This window comes from Galleria mellonella, unplaced genomic scaffold (genome assembly GCF_026898425.1).
Source record: "Galleria mellonella isolate WM207_F2 unplaced genomic scaffold, CSIRO_AGI_GalMel_v1 utg165, whole genome shotgun sequence".
NCBI classification, from domain to species: Eukaryota; Metazoa; Arthropoda; class Insecta; order Lepidoptera; family Pyralidae; genus Galleria; species Galleria mellonella.
The window spans coordinates 368,950-393,341 of record NW_026442009.1 but is presented as its reverse complement, the minus strand read 5'-3'; the positions used below and the strand labels follow the sequence as shown (position 1 = coordinate 393,341).

At 30.6% G+C, this 24,392-nt stretch overlaps 1 protein-coding gene across 4 annotated transcripts; it reads left to right on the top strand.

Moving 5' to 3' along the window:
• The first annotated feature begins 1,655 nt into the window (after window positions 1–1,655).
• Window positions 1,656–24,298, top strand: LOC113518869 (RUN and FYVE domain-containing protein 2). Of its 4 annotated transcripts, none has more exons than XM_052892672.1 (14): window positions 1,656–1,930; window positions 9,043–9,221; window positions 9,561–9,670; window positions 10,454–10,661; window positions 14,310–14,488; window positions 14,927–15,063; window positions 15,713–15,771; window positions 16,775–16,900; window positions 17,303–17,443; window positions 19,429–19,526; window positions 22,044–22,185; window positions 22,721–22,795; window positions 23,075–23,311; window positions 24,045–24,298. In XM_052892672.1, exons 1-14 carry the CDS (start codon window positions 1,762–1,764, stop codon window positions 24,168–24,170), a joined length of 1,986 nt encoding a protein of 661 aa, XP_052748632.1. In that variant the 5' UTR covers window positions 1,656–1,761; the 3' UTR covers window positions 24,171–24,298. The 4 variants fall into 4 exon arrangements, with proteins under 4 accessions (XP_052748632.1, XP_031765621.1, XP_052748631.1 ...); XM_052892671.1 differs by lacking the exon at window positions 1,656–1,930 and adding an exon at window positions 8,307–8,796; XM_052892670.1 differs by lacking the exon at window positions 1,656–1,930 and adding an exon at window positions 8,307–8,838.
• Window positions 24,299–24,392: the final 94 nt, after the last annotated feature.

Sequence of the window (24,392 nt, the reverse complement as noted above, 5' to 3'; positions counted from 1 at the left end):
GTTCACGAAAATAGGATAGAGAAAAAAAGTTATAAAGAACGAAAAATAAAAGGACATTATACAAAAATCTAGACGCCTTCGAATTGAAAACCATTTCTATGTAATTCTATAAGCAAAGACATAGTTGTATTTACGCAGAGCATAAATAAAACGTATGCATAAATTTTGTAATCCCTATAATTTGTTCAACAGCTCCTCAGTTGCATCAAGATAGAATATGTCGGCATAATCAAGAATAGATAACAGTAAAGCTTGAGCCAAAATGATTCTTGTCTTAAATGATAAGAACTTTTAAAACCGTTTAAAAAACTATAATTGATTTGTGTTATAATAAATTACGTTGTTGTAATATAAACAAAAATGTATTATAATATGTCTTAAGTGAGACAACAAATAAAATGACAACAAATAATAAAAATAAAATGTATTATTGTTGTTATCTATCAAAATATTTATTTTATTTATAAATTGATTTTGTTAGAGCAATGCACCGCCATTTACTCTCTCTATTTAAAGATTGTCTGATATACATAGAATGCCATCAGGCATTGAGTCCGAATATGTATACATATTGTAATGTGTACAAAAGTATATTTTATCTTTATTTGGTCTTCTAGCAATTGTTACACTATACCATTTAATATTAAGATTACTATATATTTATACTAAGATTTATACATATGTACAATCATTTTAAGGGGAACATAGCATGCTAGTTAACAAAATATAAATATATAAGCCACTTTTTTAGCACTATTTTTAATAGATTTAAACTGGTAATAATAAAATTAGTAGATATAATTAAGTTTATGAATTTGTATGTATTATCTAATCAATTTATTTATTCATTTAGTAGAGGAGCCAATTTTAAACTAATATACCTGATTAACCAAAGTCCATTAGTGTCGATTCTACCGTGGTTCTTATATTAATACATTATAAAGATAAATAAAAATTATGTATAAACAATTATATTTGTAATATGTGTTTCTTGTTGAATTATTAATTAATTTCTTATTAATTTTTTTTAGATTCTGTTTATCTCGACGCAAAATTGTCAACCATTTTTTAATACACAATAATAATTTCCATTGCTTGCCTAATATAAAAATATAACCTAAGTATCAAAATTAAGTTTAATATGAAAGCAGAGCAAAGTAAAACAATTAAATAGCGGTATTTATTTTGTTGTAAATATTTATTATAAAATTTGGCATTATTAGATGGCTAGGTCTTCTACGACAACAATTAATTTTGATATTTTGGATATATAAATAGCGATACAACACTATGAATATTCATTTTTTCATTGTGTTATTGAAAATCAGACTGTTTAGTTTTAGTTTAGACTGTAAAGTTTAGTTTTTTTATTTACTTTTCCTATTGCGGATAAATTGATACTGTTACTATTTCATTGTGTTATTGGTTCGAAAATGTAACATACATTCATTTTTCAGATTCAGTACATATAAGACTACTGTCAACTCTTATAATGATTACTTGCTATAGTATTATAGTAAACCGGAATGAAAATGCCCTACATTATCTTAATACTGTTTACTTTATTAAATTAATATACTATGGGTAAAATTCACTAACTTTACGAACGAGATTAGAATGTCATATTGACATCTATTTTGACACTTGACATAACATTGACGCGTCTCCATTGTCGTTATCATTCCTTGTTTGTTGATTTGTTGTATTTTTATCGTGATTATTCGAAATGTTATTGAAATTATTTAATTAGTGTAAGTCAAAATGGCATCTTCAAAAAATAAAGAGGAAAATGTATCGCCAGCAACTTCAACAACCTCAGTGAAATCTCAATTCTTTGATAGATCTCCGTCCGTTTCTTCAACGAGAGAGGACAAATGGCCGGAACTGTTATTATCGAGACCTGATAATTCGTATTTCTACAGTTCGAAAAGTAAGTATTCCTGTATAGTATACGGCAGTTTATTTACAGAAAAAAATATGTTAATAAGTCAATATTTTGATATCCAACTCCTACTTACTTTCAAAAAGTTAAAGCCATCTGCCATCTATACAGCTTTATATAGCTGATATTATTTATTAAAACCTAATTTAATAGACAACGTTTAGCTGGTTAACAATAAACTTGTCAAGATCTCATAAGATAATTATGTTTCAATCCATAAACCTAAATGATATAAAACAATACAAGCCAAATTAAACTGAAGCAGTATTAGATAACACTAAATTGTAATACTTGCCTTGTATCGAAAATTTTATTTATCTTTGTATTATCGAAAAAGGAATGTTGCATTGGTTTGGTCATTTGGAGAGGATGGATGAAAGAAGAATTACGAAAGAGATTTATCGAGCAAGAATGAATGGGGATGTCGGTAGGGGCCACTCTAGACGGACGTATGTCAATCAAATAGGCGACGTGCTGAAGAAGGGCCAAATTAAAAGTACCCGTAACCGGCGAGCGTGTATGATAAGATTGATGAATGTGGAAGAAGCGAAAGAGGTTTGAATCAAAGCATTTGGCATTCCATTGTTTCTGCCTACCCTAATGGGAGACAGGCATGACAGATATATATATATATATATATGTATGTTACTTTGTAATTAAGCTAATTTTGCTTTTTGGATAAATCAAGTATTATATTTTCTACAATACAAATAATCGGGAAGTGTCTTTGATTGCTCCATTTAGGTTTATACTGTGAGTGGATTTATTTCACAGATTAGTTGACAAATTTAATTTCCATATTAAAATATGCTCTAAAATTGATGTATAAACAATAACTATGACATGAGTTATAAAATTAGTGAGAAATTATTATTATTTTGACATATTTCAATTTGAGCAATAGTAATATTGATATAATAAACAAAACTATGTAAAAAAAAAAACAGTAATCTCAGAATATTCATATAAGCTAAAAGACCTGGCAACATAGCCTATAATTGAGTGTTTTTCAGTGTTTTATCAGTAAATTAATATATGAAAATTTAAAAAATATTATTAATTAAGATAATGGAGGCTTTTGAAGTTGTGCACTTACTGCCACTTATATATACACATTACAAATGTTATTATATTTGATTTAAATTTGTGCTTGGGTAGGTTATATTCTAACTTAACACATGATACTTTATATATTGATAAACACAGATGAAGCCAGTAATTTACCAAAACATATGGTCTCTGGCTCGGCTTTTATTGCTGCAGTATATCATACTATACTATGCAGCACTCATATTCTACCAGGTCCCTAGTAAAGTCATGGACACAGACACACACACATCTGAGGATTAACTAGCACAATACTTCACCAACTTTAAACAGATTGTAGTATTTTTAATCATATAACTTTATTATCTATTTATTGTTAGAGTATCCTAACTTGCAGACCAGATTAACAGACATGATTTACACAATCATATTACTATTATTATTAATAAATAATCATAAAATTTACTCTGTGTAAAATAATAGCTCTGGGCATATCTCAAAGTGCAATCTAAACCCAAACTGTCCAAAGCTTGTACTATAGACACTAAACAAGTAGACAATGGTCATACTTAAAAACATTTTTATTGTGTATATATACTTACATAAATGTAAAATGTATGTATGTACTTACAAAACATATAAATCAATACACAGATATACCTACTCATATAAATTCTAACCTATTATTGAAAATCTTGACTTGTTAGTGGAATATAATATTTATTCTTAAATCTGCAATACTCTGCAGAATAGTATAATACAACAATGACAGATGACAAAAATTAATTAATTGTAATCAAAATTTAAAAAATCTATGAAAAATAATATAATATTAATAATAATGAAAAATAATAATGGTAGAGAATGCCATATGTACAAAGTTTTATTGTGCAATAAAGAATAAATAAATAAATATAATATAAACAGATTCAATTAGATGAAGAAATTCTAAAATACTACACTATTTACACAAATACTGTTCAAATAAGCTCTTTATTTTTTAATAAGTTCAGATTATTAGTGTATAAACACAGACAAGTAAATGAATCGAGCAGTGATGATAATAAAGATTATTCTAGTTTTTTACATACAAGAAAAAATTTTATATGATCAAATAATATTTTATACAAGGGTTGTTGTGAAACACATTCAATATTTTTTATAGATATCAACCATATAACAAATGACAAATGTTTAAATTATACACAAACAAAAACTATTTTCTGCTAAACAACATACATAATTTATTTGAAAGTCGATAAAGATAAGCTATACTATTTTTTTTTTAAGAAAACGAAATGATTGTTTTGTAAGTGTAATAATGAAGTTCGAGAGTAGTGTGATACAAATAATAAAATAATTCAACTAATAAAAATAATGCCTTTTAAATGTTTGGAGGCACTTTTTTTTAAAAGAAAAACTGAAAAAGGGAACTTATTAGTACATATTATGAGTGTCAACTAATAACAGTTTACCATATTATGCCAACTTACATACAATTTTGTTTTTAAATATATTCAACCATTCACACATCTATGCAATTATTATGTATTATAGTTAAATATGTACTGAATATATGTATTTTTTTAATGGTATACCTCTAGGAATACCCACTAAAAGCCACCCCTATTTTTTGCGACTATATAATAAATTACTATATAAAGAAAATTATAAAAAAAAATGTGAAGCTAATTAGTAGCTTTCGTATCACTTTAGTTTTATTGACATATCTGTTATAGTTTCGTAAAAAATAAAACTTAAAGTTTGAGTTTGCAACCCCCATTTATCAAAAACAACTGAAGTTAGTGGTATGATAGTTAGTCAAAAACTATTTCGAACAACTAGCAATATATTAAATGTATCAATGTCAACTAAGACGCCAGTGCAGATTTCATATGGAACACGGCGAGACCCTTTATGGGAGTCAGTTTATGACACCTATTTCCTTGTATCCCTTTAGTTTATTCACGGAGACATTTGCTTGTAATGATTAAGAATTCTTACATTATTTGTAGTAACAAAAATAATGCTCTTTGTTGTTCACTTTTATGATTATACCCTCTTGTTACTTTTCTATAGTTTAGTAATAACAATATAATCAACCTTTTTGGCCACAGCAAACATTTGAACTCCTTACTGGTGCTGTTGCAATTAATAAATTATGCAATTCAAGCGAAACGATAGGGGCTTTTATGAATAGGTAAATCCCATTGTTAGCAATATTGGGTATACAGCTAACAATGAGATGTCATCAGGGACCTTCGGTCACACGGTCCTTCCAAGAAATAATTGTCATTAATTCTTAGTGAATCGGTCATGACATCACTTCATCACTATCATCCCTCATTGGTATTCTACAAACATAAACCAATACGTATGCAACATTTTCCTGTATAAAAAAAGGATTTTCATGCACACTTTCGTGGACACTTATAAATAATGGCGATGGATGGGCGGACTTTAAATTCGTTGCATTTAGAATCCTGATCAGCTTTAGGCTACTCCTCGAATCCGTGGACTCATCTCTTAATAATGTATCCCAAATCAGAGACCTTATTCCTCCCATTATTGTACCATAGTATAAAGATACTCCCAACACCTTTAGGTGGTGTGGTTACGTTATATGGATACGTGATGATACTATGGATACGTCAAATATGCCTTATATTTGACGTATCCACTTACCCATTCGTGTTTCTACCGTGAAGCAGTTGTGTTTGCATGGCTGTGTTTCGGTTTGAAGGGTGGGATATGGCGTGAATTTACAGGGTACAGAGGAATAACACCTGAGTCCTCAGGAATGGTAACGCATGGGGGGTATCATGGGCGAAACAGTATACTCTGTTATGTCCATGGTACTGCTTATGTCTATAGACGACGGTTACCACTTTCCATCAGTTGGACCGTCAGCTTGTTTGCCATTCTAAATTGTATAAAAATAAACCTTTGTGTCTTTATACACCTCCCTTTCTATACTTATCTACCATTACATGCATCACCAGAAAATACCAAAAGTAACATTGAAACTAAAATTACCGCGGCCTGAATTGCAGCCTATCTTCCAACGTTGCTAATAAAATCTGTTTGAATAGTGTGGTGTATTCACATAGTAAATTATAATTTGCTTAATTTCAGTGTTTTAATATAATAAAATTGTAACTGGATGATGCCTATACGTGAAAGATATTTAAAAAAAAACATCAAAAGTGGATGGTTCTCTCTGTAAATTGCGGTGCTCCTACGGTGTATCACATGTTTTATATGATTGCTTATTATATTATAATAACTAATTTGTACCATGTGACATGGTAATATAAATAAATAAAAAACATTATAAGAGGTTTTAATAGGAGCTATAGAAACCAAAAAAATATTTTTTAGAAATTTTATCTGACTGTTTGTTTCTTCCGGCGTCACGCAGAAACTACTATTACAAAATGAATGCGGTTCACTGTTGTATTCCTAAAGGTTGAACTTAAAAACTAGTGTATATATTATTTTGATACGCCATCTAGAAGTCATTTATTTCATTGATTTTCTTACTTCTGAAATCCGCGCGTACGAAGTAGCGTTCAGAAAGATAATTATTATTGTGTTCATTTCAAGTCACATTATTCATGTATTGATGTATTTATATTTAGACATCAATACAAACTTCTTCGTCTTAAGAGTTGATTGCCTTCATGAATGAACGTCCTGATCGATTAAATCTACCACTATTGTAACATAAAGGACTTATTTTTCATACATCACATCTATGTAATGGGAATTTTGTCTTAAACCATATAAAATTTCACATAATAAACCTTAATTTATCTCCATTATTGAAGTTACCGCGATTTTCTTAGACAAAACTAATTTCATATTAAAGGGTAACATTTATTATATACTTTAAGGAACATATTCCAACTGGGATTACTGACGGATATCGTTTCACTCACCATTAAGCTCAAGTTCTACAGAAAATTTATAACAATCCAGCGATAGTATTTATGAAATTTAACACCTTTCTCCAATCAGTACTGAAGACTAACTACTACTCAGGAGAATGTGTCGCCCTCCGATGTCAACAAATTCTACTCTGTCTTATACATGAAGATTGCATATTAAGATCTCAAACGTAGCCTACTGGACGACGATTCAATGCCCACTGAAGCATGAATTTAAAAATTCAATAATTTAAGTTGGCATTCAATCATTGGATCCATGGACCGGAGTCAAACGTTGTCCAAATGTGTTGTCATTGATATTCAAACATTAATTTAATGTGTTACATATTGTTATACGTCCAACCAAACTATTTACTCCTCTCTAACCAAAAATTGCTTAGAAGAGATTTCCTTTAGCAATAAAGATTCTGTTTGAATTTGCGCTAAGTGTTCTACTGTAATCTTTTGGAGGAAACAATAAAGATTATCATCTTTATCCTTAGTACTACTGTGGTACTATTATCTGCGATCTTGATAAGAATTTAGCATCTGTGATTCAAAATTTCAGGTTTTCTCGTCCACACATATCCAATTTGAAAGTTGTTATGGTTCCTATTTTAGGACCATTACTCTTTCCGTTACTTTATATATATAGCAAGATAACGATAATAATAAATATGTGACAGGCTGTGAGATAAAATATGCTATTTTTATACTGTTATTCGAGTAACTACTATACTTCAATGATACATACAATTTTTAAGTCAGCCTCATAAGTTTTTGAACTCTCAAAAAATACTATTAAAAGTATATTGCTGCAGAGCCAACTCAAATAGACAATCAAATAAGACGAATTATTTATAAGGGTTCCCTTATTGCTATTTGGCTGCGGAATCTTAAAAAGTGAGTCGTCTTTTTTTTTTAATAATAGTAACTATTTATTTCATATTGTTACGAATAGGTAACAATTTTTAATGTAAGTGATATAATGTATGTACCTATACTACGATAGTTTTTTTTTTTTAATATTCAATGTAAAAATTGGAACATTACTGTGTGAATTAGAATAAAAATAATATATGTGACAATCTAAACATTATCTATCCATTATTATCATTACTAAATTTCATAAAATCTTTTCAACCAAACATCTTAACAAACTTTTAGATTTATAATATTAATTAATGGAATAGTACGAAAACTGTACAACTACATCTTTCGGATGTTCTCGGAAGAATTTATTTCTACATCCCTATTTATTCCTTACTCATAGAGAGTATTGAGTATAAAAACAATCTTAGCACTTAAAGCCTTACAAGAAATTTCCAACCCTCACCACAGATGGCAGTACTAGCAGTGAGTATTGATTTTCCCGCACCTGTGAATACAGTAGTAAAGAGAAATCAATATTTGTATGAACCTACTGGAAAGCTAATATTCTATTTCGTCTTTACTTAATTCTAACTCTAGATCAGTAATACATTGTAATTTAGTGCACGTATAATAAAGAGAGGGTTATAAACGACTGTGGAAATCGCTGACACATAAACACTGTTTGACCTTCAAATTTGTGCGTCGTGTGGGAAATGAATATAAAAAAGTGATCAAGATTCACAATAGTGTTCCTGTTGTTCGCTTGATTGTTTATTTGCGGGTTTATTATGCGTTCTCTTGCTGCTTTACATGGGGTGGATCCCTTGCCTGAATTAGGCATACCATCCAACATCCAGCACGGCGAAAACCCTGACGCCGATATGGCTGGAGCGCAGGACACCATATACCTGTGCAACTTTCGGGTCTCTGTTGACGGAGAGTGGCTCTGCCTGAAGGAACTGCACGATATGGAGATGCAGGATTCGTACATCCGCCCTTCTGAAGGTGCCATCACCTCTCCTGATGATCCTATGCATTCCTTGATGGGTAATAAGTGATAATAGTTTCTAGGGAAATAAATACCTATATGAATACTACTATGACATAGTTAAATTAAAAATCTCATTGTGTTTTTTTTCTTTTTTATTATTAATACGCAGTGAACTATAAATCAAGATTGTATCTATTTACACCTGTTTCGCAGTTGCCATATATGACTTGCATATATTATCATAATATTTTTGTTTATAGCTCGAGATCCAGTTGTGATAGAGCGTAGCAATCTCGTGAACATCTCCAAGTTGATCGTAAAGGAACTAATTGAACAATCGCTTCGATACGGACGTATGCTCGACAGCGATCATTTGCCATTGCACCATTTCTTTATTGTTCTCGAGCATGTGATGCGGCACGGACTTAAACCTAAAAAGGTACGAGTATACAATATAAAATTACCTAAATTATCTTATTAAAGATCATTGTAGAATTATGTATTATTTATCATTATCGTTCAGACTACGGCTAAAAATCCGTTTATCTTCATTTTGTCTAATATTGCGAATGGAAGGTCAAATAACTGATTACAAGGCACTAAATATGCAATTTTTTTAATATGAAGCGAAAAATAAAACTCAAAAATTTTACTGCTCAATAAAGAAAACAGCTACTGAAATTTCTAATTGAAATCATGACAAAATTGATCAGAACCGAAGAAAATAGCAAGTAACTATCTTCTCTTTTGGAAATCGCTTAATAAAAAATGTATACAGGGTCTCCTCGGTCCCAAGAAGGAACTATGGGATATCCTACAAATGGTCGAAAAATATTCGCCAGAGGCAGCTGACATCACCGCAAGCATTAGAGACCTGCCAACAGTCAAGTAAGTTATTATCTATTATAACAATTGCGTAAACCGCCCACGTGTAACAACTACCTACTTAAATGTCTCATCAGTATTTACAAACCGATCATAAAATTAATTGATTGGTATAATAATAGTGTTGTATACAAATGACTTATAATTGGGTATATAAGTATTTTCATTTATTTATGTATTAAACACTTATAGTACTCAAAATAATTTTAATTCTATATCTTTTCACAAAGTATACACCTAGAAATAAAGGATTTAATAAAATAATATCACAAAACGGATATTGTGATCTATTTGAAACGTCCGAATTAAATTATATATATTATTAATCATGATCGCCTAAAATACGAATAATAGAAATCTTAGAGAATTAAGTCTTTAATTTCACGACCTCTAGTACGATTATTATGTATTTATTTTTTAATTACAAGTTACAATAACAGTTTGCAAATAGAAATAAGCATGCTATTAAATACAAAACAATACAAAAAATTTTCGATACACGGTTTGCTAAACTTACATTGTAAATATCATTAGCAGTAAATGTTATAACGCTTGTATGTACATTACATTACTGTTTACAGTTATGATCTAAACTAGTACCATTTCAAAACTATATACCTAATAACTAAAAAATATGTTTTTTATATATTTTTTTCTACTATTGTTAAAATATGTTTGGTAAAGATCGTATTAGACATGAAACCCCGAATTATAGTCTTTCTTTTTTATATTATTTTCATTTTGGTACGTACAGTATAGAGTATAAAACATCATTTGAAATTTTAGAACCGCCATGGGCCGAGCCCGAGCCTGGTTAAGGTTGGCTCTTATGCAGAAAAGACTTGCGGACTATCTAAGAATACTTTTAGAACACCGCGAGGAGACACTGGAGGAATACTTTGAGCCTCACGCATTAATGTTGAACGAGGAAGCCGTCATTATTACCGGTTTACTCGTGGGCCTAAACGTCGTTGACTGCAATTTATGTGTCAAGGTATTAATAATATATTCTATCTATAGATGGAGCTTTATTCACATCAAACATAGACAAGTGGCAAACCAATGTGTTCACATATACTTTTACGCTAACGCGTGTATAAAAAGATAAAATAAAAGACACCAAATATTGCTATCCCGTCAAAAATATAAAATATTATTATAAAAAATCTGTTATATTTTAATATAATTCTGAATAGCAAACAAGCTGATCCCTTACCTAATGATAACCGTCTTTAATATTTTATATTATTATTTTAGCCTTTAACTCTCCACTGTTAGCAGTTAGGCTGTTACAGATGTTTTAAGAGGGACGCTGCTACCCATCCCTCCACCATAAGCTGCGTTAGTCGCCTCTTATGACACCCACGGGAAAGGAGGGGTGGTCCATTCTAAGCCGGGACATAGATGACTATATACTATACCGTTAATATACTTGTGCAGTATTATGACCTAACAAATGCTTTAGCTATTTAAAATTTTGCTTCTCAAAAAACAGCAACTTCAACCGTGACAAATTTATACGAAACCTACAAAATACAAACGTATAGTAAAAGGAATTGTCAAAACCGAATCAAAATTAGCAACAGTATCCCCCGTAATGTATACACAAAAAGTATGTATTCGAATTCAACGTCTATTTTTAAGTCGTTTAAAACAAATATACAATCTGGCAAATAATGCAACAGTCATACTTTGAGCATAATGTAACGCTTTCAGTTCTTATTAATCACTCGCATTCCCCTGATATATTTAAAATACTCTTTGTTTATTTTTATGTATATTGTCTGTTAAGATATCCTATACACTTCCATTACGTAATTATATACCCAATAGTTTATCGAAACAAATTTGAGACCTAATATCTTGTAAATAATATTTCATTTACATGCTTATATAATAAGCATTCTTGTTCTTAGATAATAACGAACGCCAAAGTTTAAAGTTTCACCGCCAAATGATAAAAAATGACGGTCAAGATCATGGGCACGCATTATTGATGCTCAGTAGCCTTGTTTGAGGTTTTAAATCATTCGCTTGAATCCCTTTATGCTGATTACTGATCTGATCAATCTGAGCAACAAGTATCATTTGATAATCGAAATAATATACTATACCAAACCGCATAGCCATTATGGTATATTAATCTAATATGCTTATATGAAGAAAACTGTATCCATAAATGAAACATTAATAAAAACATCAGGTTAATAGCTGGTATGATACGTCATTTCTCTGGAAAAAAAAATATTAGGAGATCAATAAATATTCATCATCATCATTTCAGGCATTATCCGTCCACTGCTGGACATAAACCTCCCTCATAGACTGCCATAAGGAATGGCCCTGAACCACCTGCATCTACTGACTCCCTATGATGCCTTTGAGGTCGTCACTCCATCTTGTGGGGGGTCGTCCTACACTGCGTTTACCCGTACGGGGTCGCCATTCAAAACTTTCTTCCGTATCGGTTGCCGGTTCTTCGAGCTATATAACCAGCCCATTGCCATTTCAACTTGCTTATCGGGCTATGTCGATTACTGTGGTTCTTTTGCGGATATCCTCGTTTCGGATTCTATCACGCAAAGAAATATTAATATAATTATAATACATTATACGTTAACTATACGTACCAGATGGAAACTTTAAAAAGTCTGTATGAATACCTCTGTTTCACTTGTGTTTCTCCTGTATTATATTGCTTATGTTGGAATTACAGGATACAGAGGCATAACAATGTTTCTGTATCCTATTAAAATAACGTTGTTTGTATAATTAAGCTGTTTCATACTCTTCAAGAATTGCAACGCATGAATAGCACAGTGGGCATCACAGTAAATACCGTGATGTCCACTATGCTATTTATGTCGATTAACGACGGTTACCGCTTTCCATCAAGTAATATTTATTCTCAATTGCATAAAAAAATGCATAAGGCGAAGTGCTGAAAAAGGCTAAATTAAAAGTGTCCGTAACCGGCGAGCGTGTATGAAAAGATTGATGAATGTGGAAGAAGCGAAAGAGGTTTGAATCGAAGCATTTGGCGTTCCATTGTTTCTGCCTACCCTGATAGGAGACAGGCGTGACAGATAGGTATGCATAAAAAAGTAGCTATCCAATATTTCCTAATAAGCACTCCATAATAGTAGGTAGTAGAGTCCGTCTTAAAACATCAGCAAAGCCAAACTGCGGTTACCAACCCGACTGCCAAGCGTGGCAACTACTCCCCCCTCGGGTGGAGACATATGGTCAGCAGTGGACCTTTACTGCTGATATAATGATGATAAAATACTTCAAATTCTCCGTAACGCATCACATCTGCAATACAACATGCGCTATCAGCATTCTGGAAAATACAAATGTACTTAAATATTGCATTATCAAGTCCGCGACGGTACGAATTTTTTTTTTTATGCATTATATTCTAATATATTTATTTTTGGAGGTTACATAAGTTAATGTATTGTGAAGAACTGGTGTCTGAAGTAGGATAAACCTGTGTTACAGATCACCAGGTCCTCACCCCACGGTGTTGGCTTTATTATACAATTTGCTCTGGTTATGAATATATAACAACATTAATATATATACTTAAGGTTATACAACCGATATATCCTACACACACTTATAACTTGTTTTGTACAGTTAATACGTATAATGATAACCGACTAATTAAAGAAGGTTGTTATAAATAAAAAAACCGGTTTATTTCCGGTACAATATGCTATCGTTTTAAACATACATGTTTTAGGGTTCCATAGACGCCAATTTGCCTGTTACCGGTATCTTGGTTCTAAATGAAATAGGGTAAGCTCTTTATGATTATAGTAAATTATTTATCTTGAATCTTTTCACCATAGCTATTTTTATAATATTACCAGGTATTAACTGCTTATGGTTGGGTCCATTATTCGTTTGTTTACATATTTATGTTCTATTGAAACAGGCTATTATAAGCATAGATAAATATGAAAGATTTCATAATGACATACGGATATTCCGTAAGTAGGTTTATATATGAAATTTTGCATAAACGTAATAAACGTTTATGCAAAATATTTTTTTAAGAGACTTCAAAATAAAGTTCTCAAATAAATGTCATACGCAGTGTACATAAGTAATTATCATCAAAATTAGTATAGCCTGTTATTTAAGCTAACAACAAATGTATACGTAAAATATTAAATAGAAAAATTTCATTATCTCAGTTATGTAAAAGTTTTCATTAATTAATTTTCACTTGAAATGAGATCTTATAATTATATACAAAACCTTCGAGCATGAAATCTATTTGACCTTGACCATTTTATGCTTAAATTATACTAAACTAGGTAAACTCTCAACGTTATCCGTATGAAATTATTACTTTTTATAATCCTGAAATTTGCAAACAAAATGTCAGTCATGTCACCCTTATCAACTCGCGAAGACATGGCGTTTGTCGGAACCTTAAACTTATAAAAAAAGTTGATAACCGTAGCATTATTTTCAGAATTGTCTTTGTCCTGCAGCATCACTTTTAAATAATAATTTAAAATTATTTAATATATTTAGAATTTAATACTTACGTTACGTACTCCTTCGCAATTACAAACTATAGCCTTCTTAAGCTTAACATAGATGATTAATTTAATAATTGCCATAGGAAGAAGATTTGGACAGTCAGCAAGGTGTTATCGATTTCTCCTTATACCTCCGCGGTAGCAACTCCTCCAACGACTTATCAGGCAATGGAAACAACACAAACAACGAGCCAAAGCAACGCCATATCAACACAATGCTAGATCAAAAGAATTATATCGAAGAGTTGAATAGGCATCTCAAGTAAGTTCAATACGTCTCACCTTTCACTGATAGACCGAAATTAGCATTTTAACCATGGTTAACAATAAATAAAACAAAACATAATAACTTTGTACAATTCTCACGTGATGATTATATCTACTTTTAACTTTTAATCGACGCAATTCATTTAAGACTAAATGACATTACGCAACTTGTTGCAGAAAACTAATGTCACCACGAATAATTTCACCAACTGTTGTGTAATCTCTAATTTTGCAAATATATGTAACATTAATTTCCTGGTACAACACATATTATTAGGTGTGCCTACCACACGTAAAGATTTCGATAAAATTAATGGAAAAAAGTAATTCCTTGCGTTCAACTTCATAATGTAAATTAGACTTTAATATTTATAATTTTTATGTTTTCGAATCTGCCAAACTTTGTAATAGACAAATGAGCCTATGGTTTCAGTGCCACGGTAGCAAATTTGCAAGCCAAAGTCGAAAGTCTGACCACAACGAATGCACTTATGAAGGAAGACTTGGCAATTGCCAAAAATACCATGATACAGTTGGTCGAAGAAAACAATCAGCTCAAACACGCTTTGGGTAATAAATTAATGATTTAATATTAATTAGCATTATTACACTATTGATAATTGCTTGTAACCCTACGAATGTTTAAACATGTATGTTTGTAACTCAACCGCGCTTAAACGGCTGAACAAATTTGTATGACATTTGGTGCACCTGTAGATTATATCTTATCACAAGATTCTTTATATACTGATGCACACGGGCAAAGCCACGAGAAAAGGCCAGTTAGATAATATCCATTTAAAATAGATTGCGTAATTCTTAATAAGTACTTAAATGATAATTATGTTTCCAAATATACTTAACAAATTGCTGATAATTATAAAATTGCAATTAAAATATAACAGAGAATAAGTTCAATAGATTAGACACCTTACAATCGGATGAGTCACGCTGAACGTTTAGTTTAGTATGCATTAGTATGCCGCGCTTGTCACTCGCGTCCGTATTCTATTGTTACTTAAGATTCAGTGTTTACTGCAAATTTGACCCGTTATGCTTCATAGCTCACTCTTAATGGGTAATTCATCAACAAAAACTCGACCGCGACAATCGCTTTGGTACAAATCTTGTGAGTTATTTTAATTCTTATTTTAAATATACCACACTGTCGTTCAGTGTTTATTTACGTAGTGTCTAAACACGTGCGATTTTTCTACAGGTCAGGACATAACCAAAGATACTAGAATGAAAGTGACAGAGTTGCAGTCCGATGAAGAGGTAAAAGTGTTAATTTAAATATTTATCAAAGTACTGTCCTTGTGCTTATTAACTTTCTATTCTGTAAACCAGTTTTTTATTTAGTATTTTTTTTAAATATTTTGTAACTGACTTGTTTTCGAGGTATTTCTGCAATTAATAGTTTAAAATAGTATAATTTATTTATTATTTCTTAAAATATAATAAATTAAAATGTGTTTTATAAAATTCTAATATTTTATTGTTGTGTGACTTTTTTTTTTACTTTAAATTTATTATAATGACTATTTCCTATATATCTTCATATATATTTTAATATATCAAATACACAATTCGTCATATCTGAAATAAAAAATACTCGGGATATATGGACTCCATTGATATGATACTCAATAATACGATTTTAAAAATAATTTAATATACTTACTACTGGAATAATTATCATTATAATTATGAATCAATCACTACGTCGCCTACAACGCCTACGTCTGTACCTAAGTTAAGAATTACAACTTTTTGTGCATATTTTTAAGAAACATGTGCAATAAAAAAACAAGTTACTCTTATCTCAAATGATGTGAATCATAAATACCAAAGATAGAACAATATTGGAACAGATAAATTACGCAATGACCGATACAGTATATTTTGTAAAAACATAAACAAAATTTATAATATTCTTTGCATTGATAGATATATAATTTTTTTATACCGACCTCACTTAGATATAATTTTAATAAATATTAGCGACCCGAACTAACTTGCCACGAGTATATAATGAAGACAATTTTTTGTTTTAAAAAAATATACCCATATTACTTGCTGATAGTGTAGCTTTCTTTAGACGAAAGTATACTCAAAATCGGTTTAGTATTTTTTGAGTTTATTCATTATAATTATAAAATCATAAAGTTCCTCTTTATAATATTAGTTTATATGAATCTTTAAACCTGATTATGTAAATGATTGACATAAATATGTATGACAAATTGTGCTAATAAAATCCATTAACGTCTATTTACAGGAAAAACGTAGCGTTAAAAGTACAACATCTGACAAATCAAAAAATGAAAAGGACATCGAATCAGGAAAATTGTTGGAGGAAGAGAGGAAAAAGAATTTGGAACTACAAAAAGAACTGGATTTACAGGTAACTATCGGTTTATTCTAATTCTAACGAACGCGATACACGCGGTTCAAGTGTATTTATTTAAATAATATAAAATATGGCTCTTTTAAATTAAATTTTTTGTATTTCAGTCATATTATACAAATATTGTTTATTCTGTATGTTTGTTTGTAGCTAATTTTTGCAGTTTTATTTATGTAAACTTTAACTGTAAATCATTTACTGAAGAAGCATTGCCGTTAAAATAATGCAATTAATTACTTTAAGTCTTATTCTATATAGCGTACTTTAATTAAATATGTATTGTCTATAGTTATTTATATCCATTACATTTACTTGTTTTCCAATATAAGTAATTAAGAAGTAATCTTCAACTTATTACATTTATTATTAAAAGTATGTATATTAACAAATTAATTTCAGATTTCATTAAAAGCTGAAATGGAGGTAGCTATGAAATTATTAGAAAAAGATATACACGATAAGCAAGACACAATCATATCGTTAAGGAGGCAACTTGACGATATTAAATTAATCAACCTAGAAATGTACAAAAAGTTACAGGTGAGCAAATTTTCTCAATTGTGTAACAGCCCCGTAGGATTTTGTACCCTTCTAATTTTGATTGGGAATTCGCGCTTATTGCGTCAACCATACACAACATTTTCCTAAACTTAGTACTTCATGTGAACAGTTATTAATTCAGTACATCACCGCTTCCTGGCTTGATTTTTAATTTATCAAATAATATTTGTATATAACTTCTTAGAGAACTTTTCTTATTATTACCTAGTACTAACAGTATAACGCCTTTGTGTTTCGCTATTAATATATTAAAAATTGTATATATATCGTAAATAAACGTGTAATGACATTTAAAATTAACAAATTTAAATTTTTTATATTTTACTGATTTGTTATTTTGCGAAAGGCCAAATTATATCCACAACCGTAAACATATTACTTACTGCATTAGAATTTTTTTTTTTATATTCCCCTTCTTGCCTAATGCAATTACCAAATTTACATTCCGTCATAATCTCCAACGATAAGCCATGTCGAATAATGTAACATAATTAATATAAAACAAGTCATTGTAAATATATAAATAAAATAACGCGGCACAACGAAACAAAAGGTTGCATTCAGGCTATAGAAATCTACATTCACACAATATAAAGATGCTTTTTGTTTATAATCATGAGAGATAACAAAGGCGATGTCCCGCGAAGGCCATTTATGAGTGTGGGTGCTTCCGAACAGCTCGTTTACCGCCCATACGTTCTCTTTACCACGTTACATAATTAATTATAATTTTCATTTATAATGCTTTAAATTAACCTAATATATTTGGCAGGCATTTGTTTTACAATTTTAAAAGCTGGTATCACATCACTAAAGGTTTTAACAAAACAATAGACCAATACTTACCTTAAATAGAATATATATTTAGTAAACGGTAAATAAATAATTAACTCTTGTCACGTATAGTGTTATAACAGCATTCGGCTATTTAAGGCATTGTATTTACATTTGCCATTATAGTTATGTTGTGAAGTGTTTTATACTTAATTTTTTTTTTGTCTTTTGTCTGAAAGCATTAATATGTTTTATGCTTTTGATCATCTACATATATATTTACGACATTATATTGCGATTACAAAATATTATTGCTCTGATATATACTATTCTGTACTAACAAATGCATATTATATTATAATATTTATATACATAATACTAATGCAATGCTGTATTCATCAATGCCGCGTTTATCGAACGAAAGGAATGCGAGATGGAACTGACGCAGAAGGGCGAAATGGTCTCCAGACTTCAGGGGAAGGCCGAGCAAATTGGCAAAATACTACACAACCTTGAGAAATATAACCACTTCTTAGGACCAGACCATGATCTGGTCAAAGCTCTCAGATCACCCACCACTAACGAGCATAATCTAGGAGAAAAATTAGAAAAACTTAAAGCACAAAGTAACGCAGCTCAAAAGGGTACAAAGTCGAAGGATGAAGGTCCACCGAACAAAAAACTAAACCTTCAGGAAATACCACCATTTCGGAAAACAAATAGTAAAGATAAAAGTTTAGGGCATGTAGCGGAATAATTACTAAATTAGTTAAATATTTAATTAATCAACAACATTTAATTAATTAAAATAGATTTTCACGTTATTCGCCGTAATGGTGGTATTTCTCTCTTATACATATAATAATGTAACGTTAATGACATCATTATATTGTTGATGTATCATTTAAAGTGCTAATGTTGACTCTAATGATAATTATGTTGATACTATTTCACATAATCCCACCACTGTTTCTCATAATGTATCAAGCTTAAAGTCACTATCATCAACTTTATGTTTGTTAATAACAGCAAATATATTAAACGATTTGAGGTGCTTTAATACATATATAATGTTATAGGTTCTATGTATATATCCGCTTAGTTGTACTAACCAATGTCCTATACGTTCCACTAAAGCAAGCCTTCCTTCGTTATTTTAATTCAGCTAAATTTTATTGACCTTGTTTTAGGAATGTGAAAGTTCCTTGAAACATAAAACTGAGCTAATAGCCAAATTGGAAGCAAAGACTGAATCAATGGGCAGCACGATACATCAACTAGATGAGAAGTAGGTTTTCCATATTTTTTTATGTCACCGCAACTGGCAGGCGAAAGCCTGCACCATCCGTAAGGATAAGAGTGCCTCGACGTAACGTAACGCTGATCAATGCAACGCTTTACATATCAGTACTCGAATTCGCACCTAGGTGTGAGCAATGCACGGCTTGCATCTTGTAATATTCAACGGTAACTCTTTCCATTCATCCGATTTTGGCAAACCGTCACAATGAACAAAGCGGATAGAACTCGATCAGTATTTCGATATTCTTGTGTGATATATTACATTTGATTATAATTACGATATATTATTGTTACAATGGCAATGCTACTGTCGCTTTGGCTTTCACGTTGCTGCGATTCTAATGGAACCCCATGGTTGTTATGTTACAACTCTAGTCTTATAGATTTGATTTTAATCTTATAATATTGTTTAAATGTTAGAAAATTTAAATATTAGTTTACAGTAAGCTCCAGCCTGTGTATATTTCCTCTTAGTTATATCTCAGCTAAGGCATAAATTATATTTATTTTAAATACTAAAAATGTACCGATATACAGCACAGAATAAATTTATATTGACTGTCTTTAATATTCAAAGTATTTTGTATACTTTTCTAGTGATATTGAAAGTATTATAACTTTTGAGTGTAATAAACAATTGGTAATTTACAAGTGTTATATATAACTTGCTTGAAAATGTTATGATTTGATCTCGTTTTAGTGTACACGAACCATTTCAATTTATATTTATATAAAATCAAGACTAGAATTTATATTATTGTGTAAGCTTGTTGACATGTTAGCATCAGATTTGTTAGAATTCTTTTTCATAGTTTTGTAACTCCAAGGCCGTAGAAATGTAAAAGCCTCATTTATAATAAAGCATATTCAGTCGCATACGGTATTTTATTGAACACAAGAAAAACGAAACTGCTTGTTTTTACTTTATGTTGGTTGTGTAGGTTTGCCATTGTCAAATATCCCATTGTTTATGCATGCTTTTGTGATGTTAATTACAAATTAAATATTCACTGATAAAATCCATACTTAAAATACCTATAAAAAAATATAATATATATCTATACAATATTATTCCTCCTATTGCGATAACATTTTTTTTTTCTTTAATTTTAATTCATATTTCGTTATGGCAATAATACATTAAATAAAATGCGATAATATTATTCATATCTACTTATACCTATATTCCTTATAAAGTTTCTTTTTTATGTCTATAAAATATTAGTCTATTATGTTTTTCTAATTTTATTTGCGACGTCACTAATTCCTTTCCATCCATAACAAGAACACAAAGTTGCAATTTACCTATGAGAACAAAAAGGTAAGTTTGAAAAAAGATAAATACTAATTATTGATTATTTTGGTTCTTAGTAATATTATGCAAAATCTACACAGTTGATAAACCACGACAAAAATCCAAAAACAAAAGTATTTACAATTGATGACTTTACTTCATTAACTTTGCAATTTCAATACATATTAGTTTAATTATTACCCATTTTTAACTGATTGGGGCTTGTATTCAATGACAAACAAAATATCCAGCATTACAATTAGTGGAAAAATACAAGTCTATTAAAGTTTTAAAATGAATTCAGAACTGCACAAAGTTATATATATATATATATATATATATATATATATATATATATATATATATATATATATATATATATATATATATATTGTTCAGATCGAACTCGCAATCTTTGGATGGAAATACAATATTTTAAACTGTTTCACAAAGGTTGTCACTATTTTTTGTCATAATTATCATCCTTATAACTGTGTTACTTATACTTATTTATCTATCTTTACGCCGAGTTTCTTGCGGGCTTCGCAGAAAGAACTAATTGTCAAAGAACTCTATCCTTCACAATTGCCATAATTCATTTACATTCATAACTGAAGATTTAAGACAAGTTCTAAAAACTTTTAAATCCATCAGATAGCAGCGGGTCTACAATGAAATGAAATTCCGAAATTTCGGACTCAATTTCGTGTTTTTGTTTATACCAAAATCGGACCAATAAATAAACATTTCGTTCGTCATACATCCTATCATAAAAGTCCAAAGGAACAATATTTTAACATTTATAATATTTCCAAACGGCATGTATTATGTAATTTTTACATCAAATTTCTGTTTCGTTTGGCTCCGAAATTTCGGAAAACATTTCATAGTAGGCCCTCTGGATATGGTCTATCTGATTTTCTAGATCAGTCCAAACTACCCTCGATACCCACATCGTTTCAGAAACTTATATTAATATGTAATTAACAGTATTTTTTAAACTCTCGATATTATTATTTAACTTTTATACATAATATTTTATTTGTTTAAAAATATATTATCAACAAGTGTGTTTCTAAAAATATCAACAATTGATACAAATATCTCAATTTCCAATTAATGTTGAGGAACGTTTTTATTGCTAAAAATGCATATGAAAGTAGTTGTAAATTTATTTGTAGATATATAAATATAATACCATGTATGTAGGTTACAAGAGGATAGGACAGCTAGAAAAGGCTTGGAAGAAAGTGCCCGCTCTCTAGGACAGAAGGCTGCCACGGCCGAGACTAGAGCACTCACAGCGGAAGGCGACTTGAGAATAGAACGTGAATGGAGGATATCTTTACAAGTAAGTGTTCAATAATAAATTCTGTATTCAGAGTATTTATTATTGTGTTCTGTAAATTGTCATAAAAAGCTGACAGGCATAATTGCTAACAGTAACACAATGGCTAACAGTATATCCTTATCAGATTGGGTACAGAGGAATAACACCTGAGTCCTCAGGAATGGCAACGCATGGGGGTATCATGGGCGAAACAGTATACTCTGTTATGTCCATGGTACTGCTCATGTCTATAGGCGACGGTTACCACTTTCCATCAGGTGGGCCGTCAGCTTGTTTGCCATTCTTAGTTGTATAAAAAAAAAAGATTTAACTCCATACAGTTCCCTCTAAAAACCATCATGGTTTATTTCTGGTGATTTTGTATAAAGGCCAACTGATCTGAATTCATTCTTATCTATTATCCTTCACTGGTATTGCATTGGCACATAGCGCAAACGAGGTTACTATCCCATTTTCAACCATTAAATAAAGCCATTGCAAAGTATTTATAATTTAAAATTTAGAATAATAATAAAGTGTTTATAATTTACTTTAGGAATCGATGATGAAAGATCGTGACAAAATATCGATGTTAACACAAGAAGTTGAATCATTGAAATCTATTGGTCAGGTAAGTCAAATAATTATTATTTGTGAGAAAAAAATCTATTTAAAAGTTATGTAATCTAATCCCATGCTAGAAAGGAATAATGCTGAATGTAATAAAAATATGATATTCTTCACAGCAGGCGAACATATCTATTATCTATTGAAATGCATACAAAAAAAAACAGAATTGAGTATCTCCTTTTTTTTAAAGCTAACTAAATTTTCTGATACATAAGTTTTAAATAATTATGCTTCATTATTTTTATTTTATTTATGTTTGTGTGTTTTATATTTATTTCAGAAATACCTAGCACTACAAGAGGAACAGCACATACTTAAAACTCAGTATAACGAAGCGCAGAGGACATTAGAAGAAATGGGTGCCACATTGAGCGAAAACAAACTACAATTAGCCGAATTCTTAGAAAAGGAAGCTAAATCCTCCACAGTAGAAGACACTGCCTCCAATTGGACGAGCGACAAGGACGCGTCTGCTTGCACGGCATGTGCTAAAGAATTCAATATTACCAGGCGAAAGGTAAATAAACCAAACTATTTTAGCTTAAAATTTTAGCGCACTAGGCGGCCACCAATTATTGGCTCTGGCAGCCATTAGACTGCGAATAATTGCACGACAGCCAATTGGCTAAGCCAGAGCGAAACAAGGCGAAGTGCTGTATGTGTATGGAGACTGCCTTCAGTCACTGCATCACTTTCTTTGAAATTAAATAATTAAGCAAAAGAAAATGAAAGCACTTCAACAACTATGTTTATAAAAAGTTTGAATACGAATCTATAATATAATGTAATGAAAATATAATGTAATTAATTTAATATTGGCTGTTTAAAAATTGTACACTGCTGTATCCGCTGACGTTGATGCTCCTTTCCACTTTGGGTTTGCTGGAAGAAAACTATCAGAGTTAAGCTCGCCTTTCTACTTTTGTTTACCTCTGCCATATTTTTATAACTAATGTGTACAATAAAGTATTAAAATATAATAAATAAAATAAAATTTCTCTTAAAAGCCGAATCAAAGAATAATCAAATACTTATTTTATTCTTGTTCACTAAACTAAATACTACGTTTACCTGAAGAATTAAAACACTAAGTATAGTATGAATTACTAACTTTAATATAAAATGCTATAACAAACCTATTTTAAAGCGAAAAAAAAAAGGTTCTAATTCGAATATTACCTACTTTATTACGCCATCGAACTCCGTCAATTCAAAGCAGTAACAAATATTAATACCCCATTTTATTCCAGCACCATTGCAGACGATGTGGGCACATATTCTGCGGTGCATGCAGTGAGAAAACAGTCGCCCTGTCAGGTAGCACGAAACCGGTGCGTGTGTGCGATGCCTGCTACGCAGAAGTGCGACTTACGTAGTAACTGCTCATATTACTTTTACAACATTTAGGTCTTTACTTACATTAGTGATTAGTCCCCACTTCGCTATGACTAGATATCGCATATGTAAGAGAAAAATGCGGCATTACATATATACGTTACATTAATTTTGTCTTGACTGAGTACCACCAATTGTAACCCATTTGCGACGTTTTACTAGACTTTATTGAAAACTCTAAGAATTTGTATAATAAAATTACG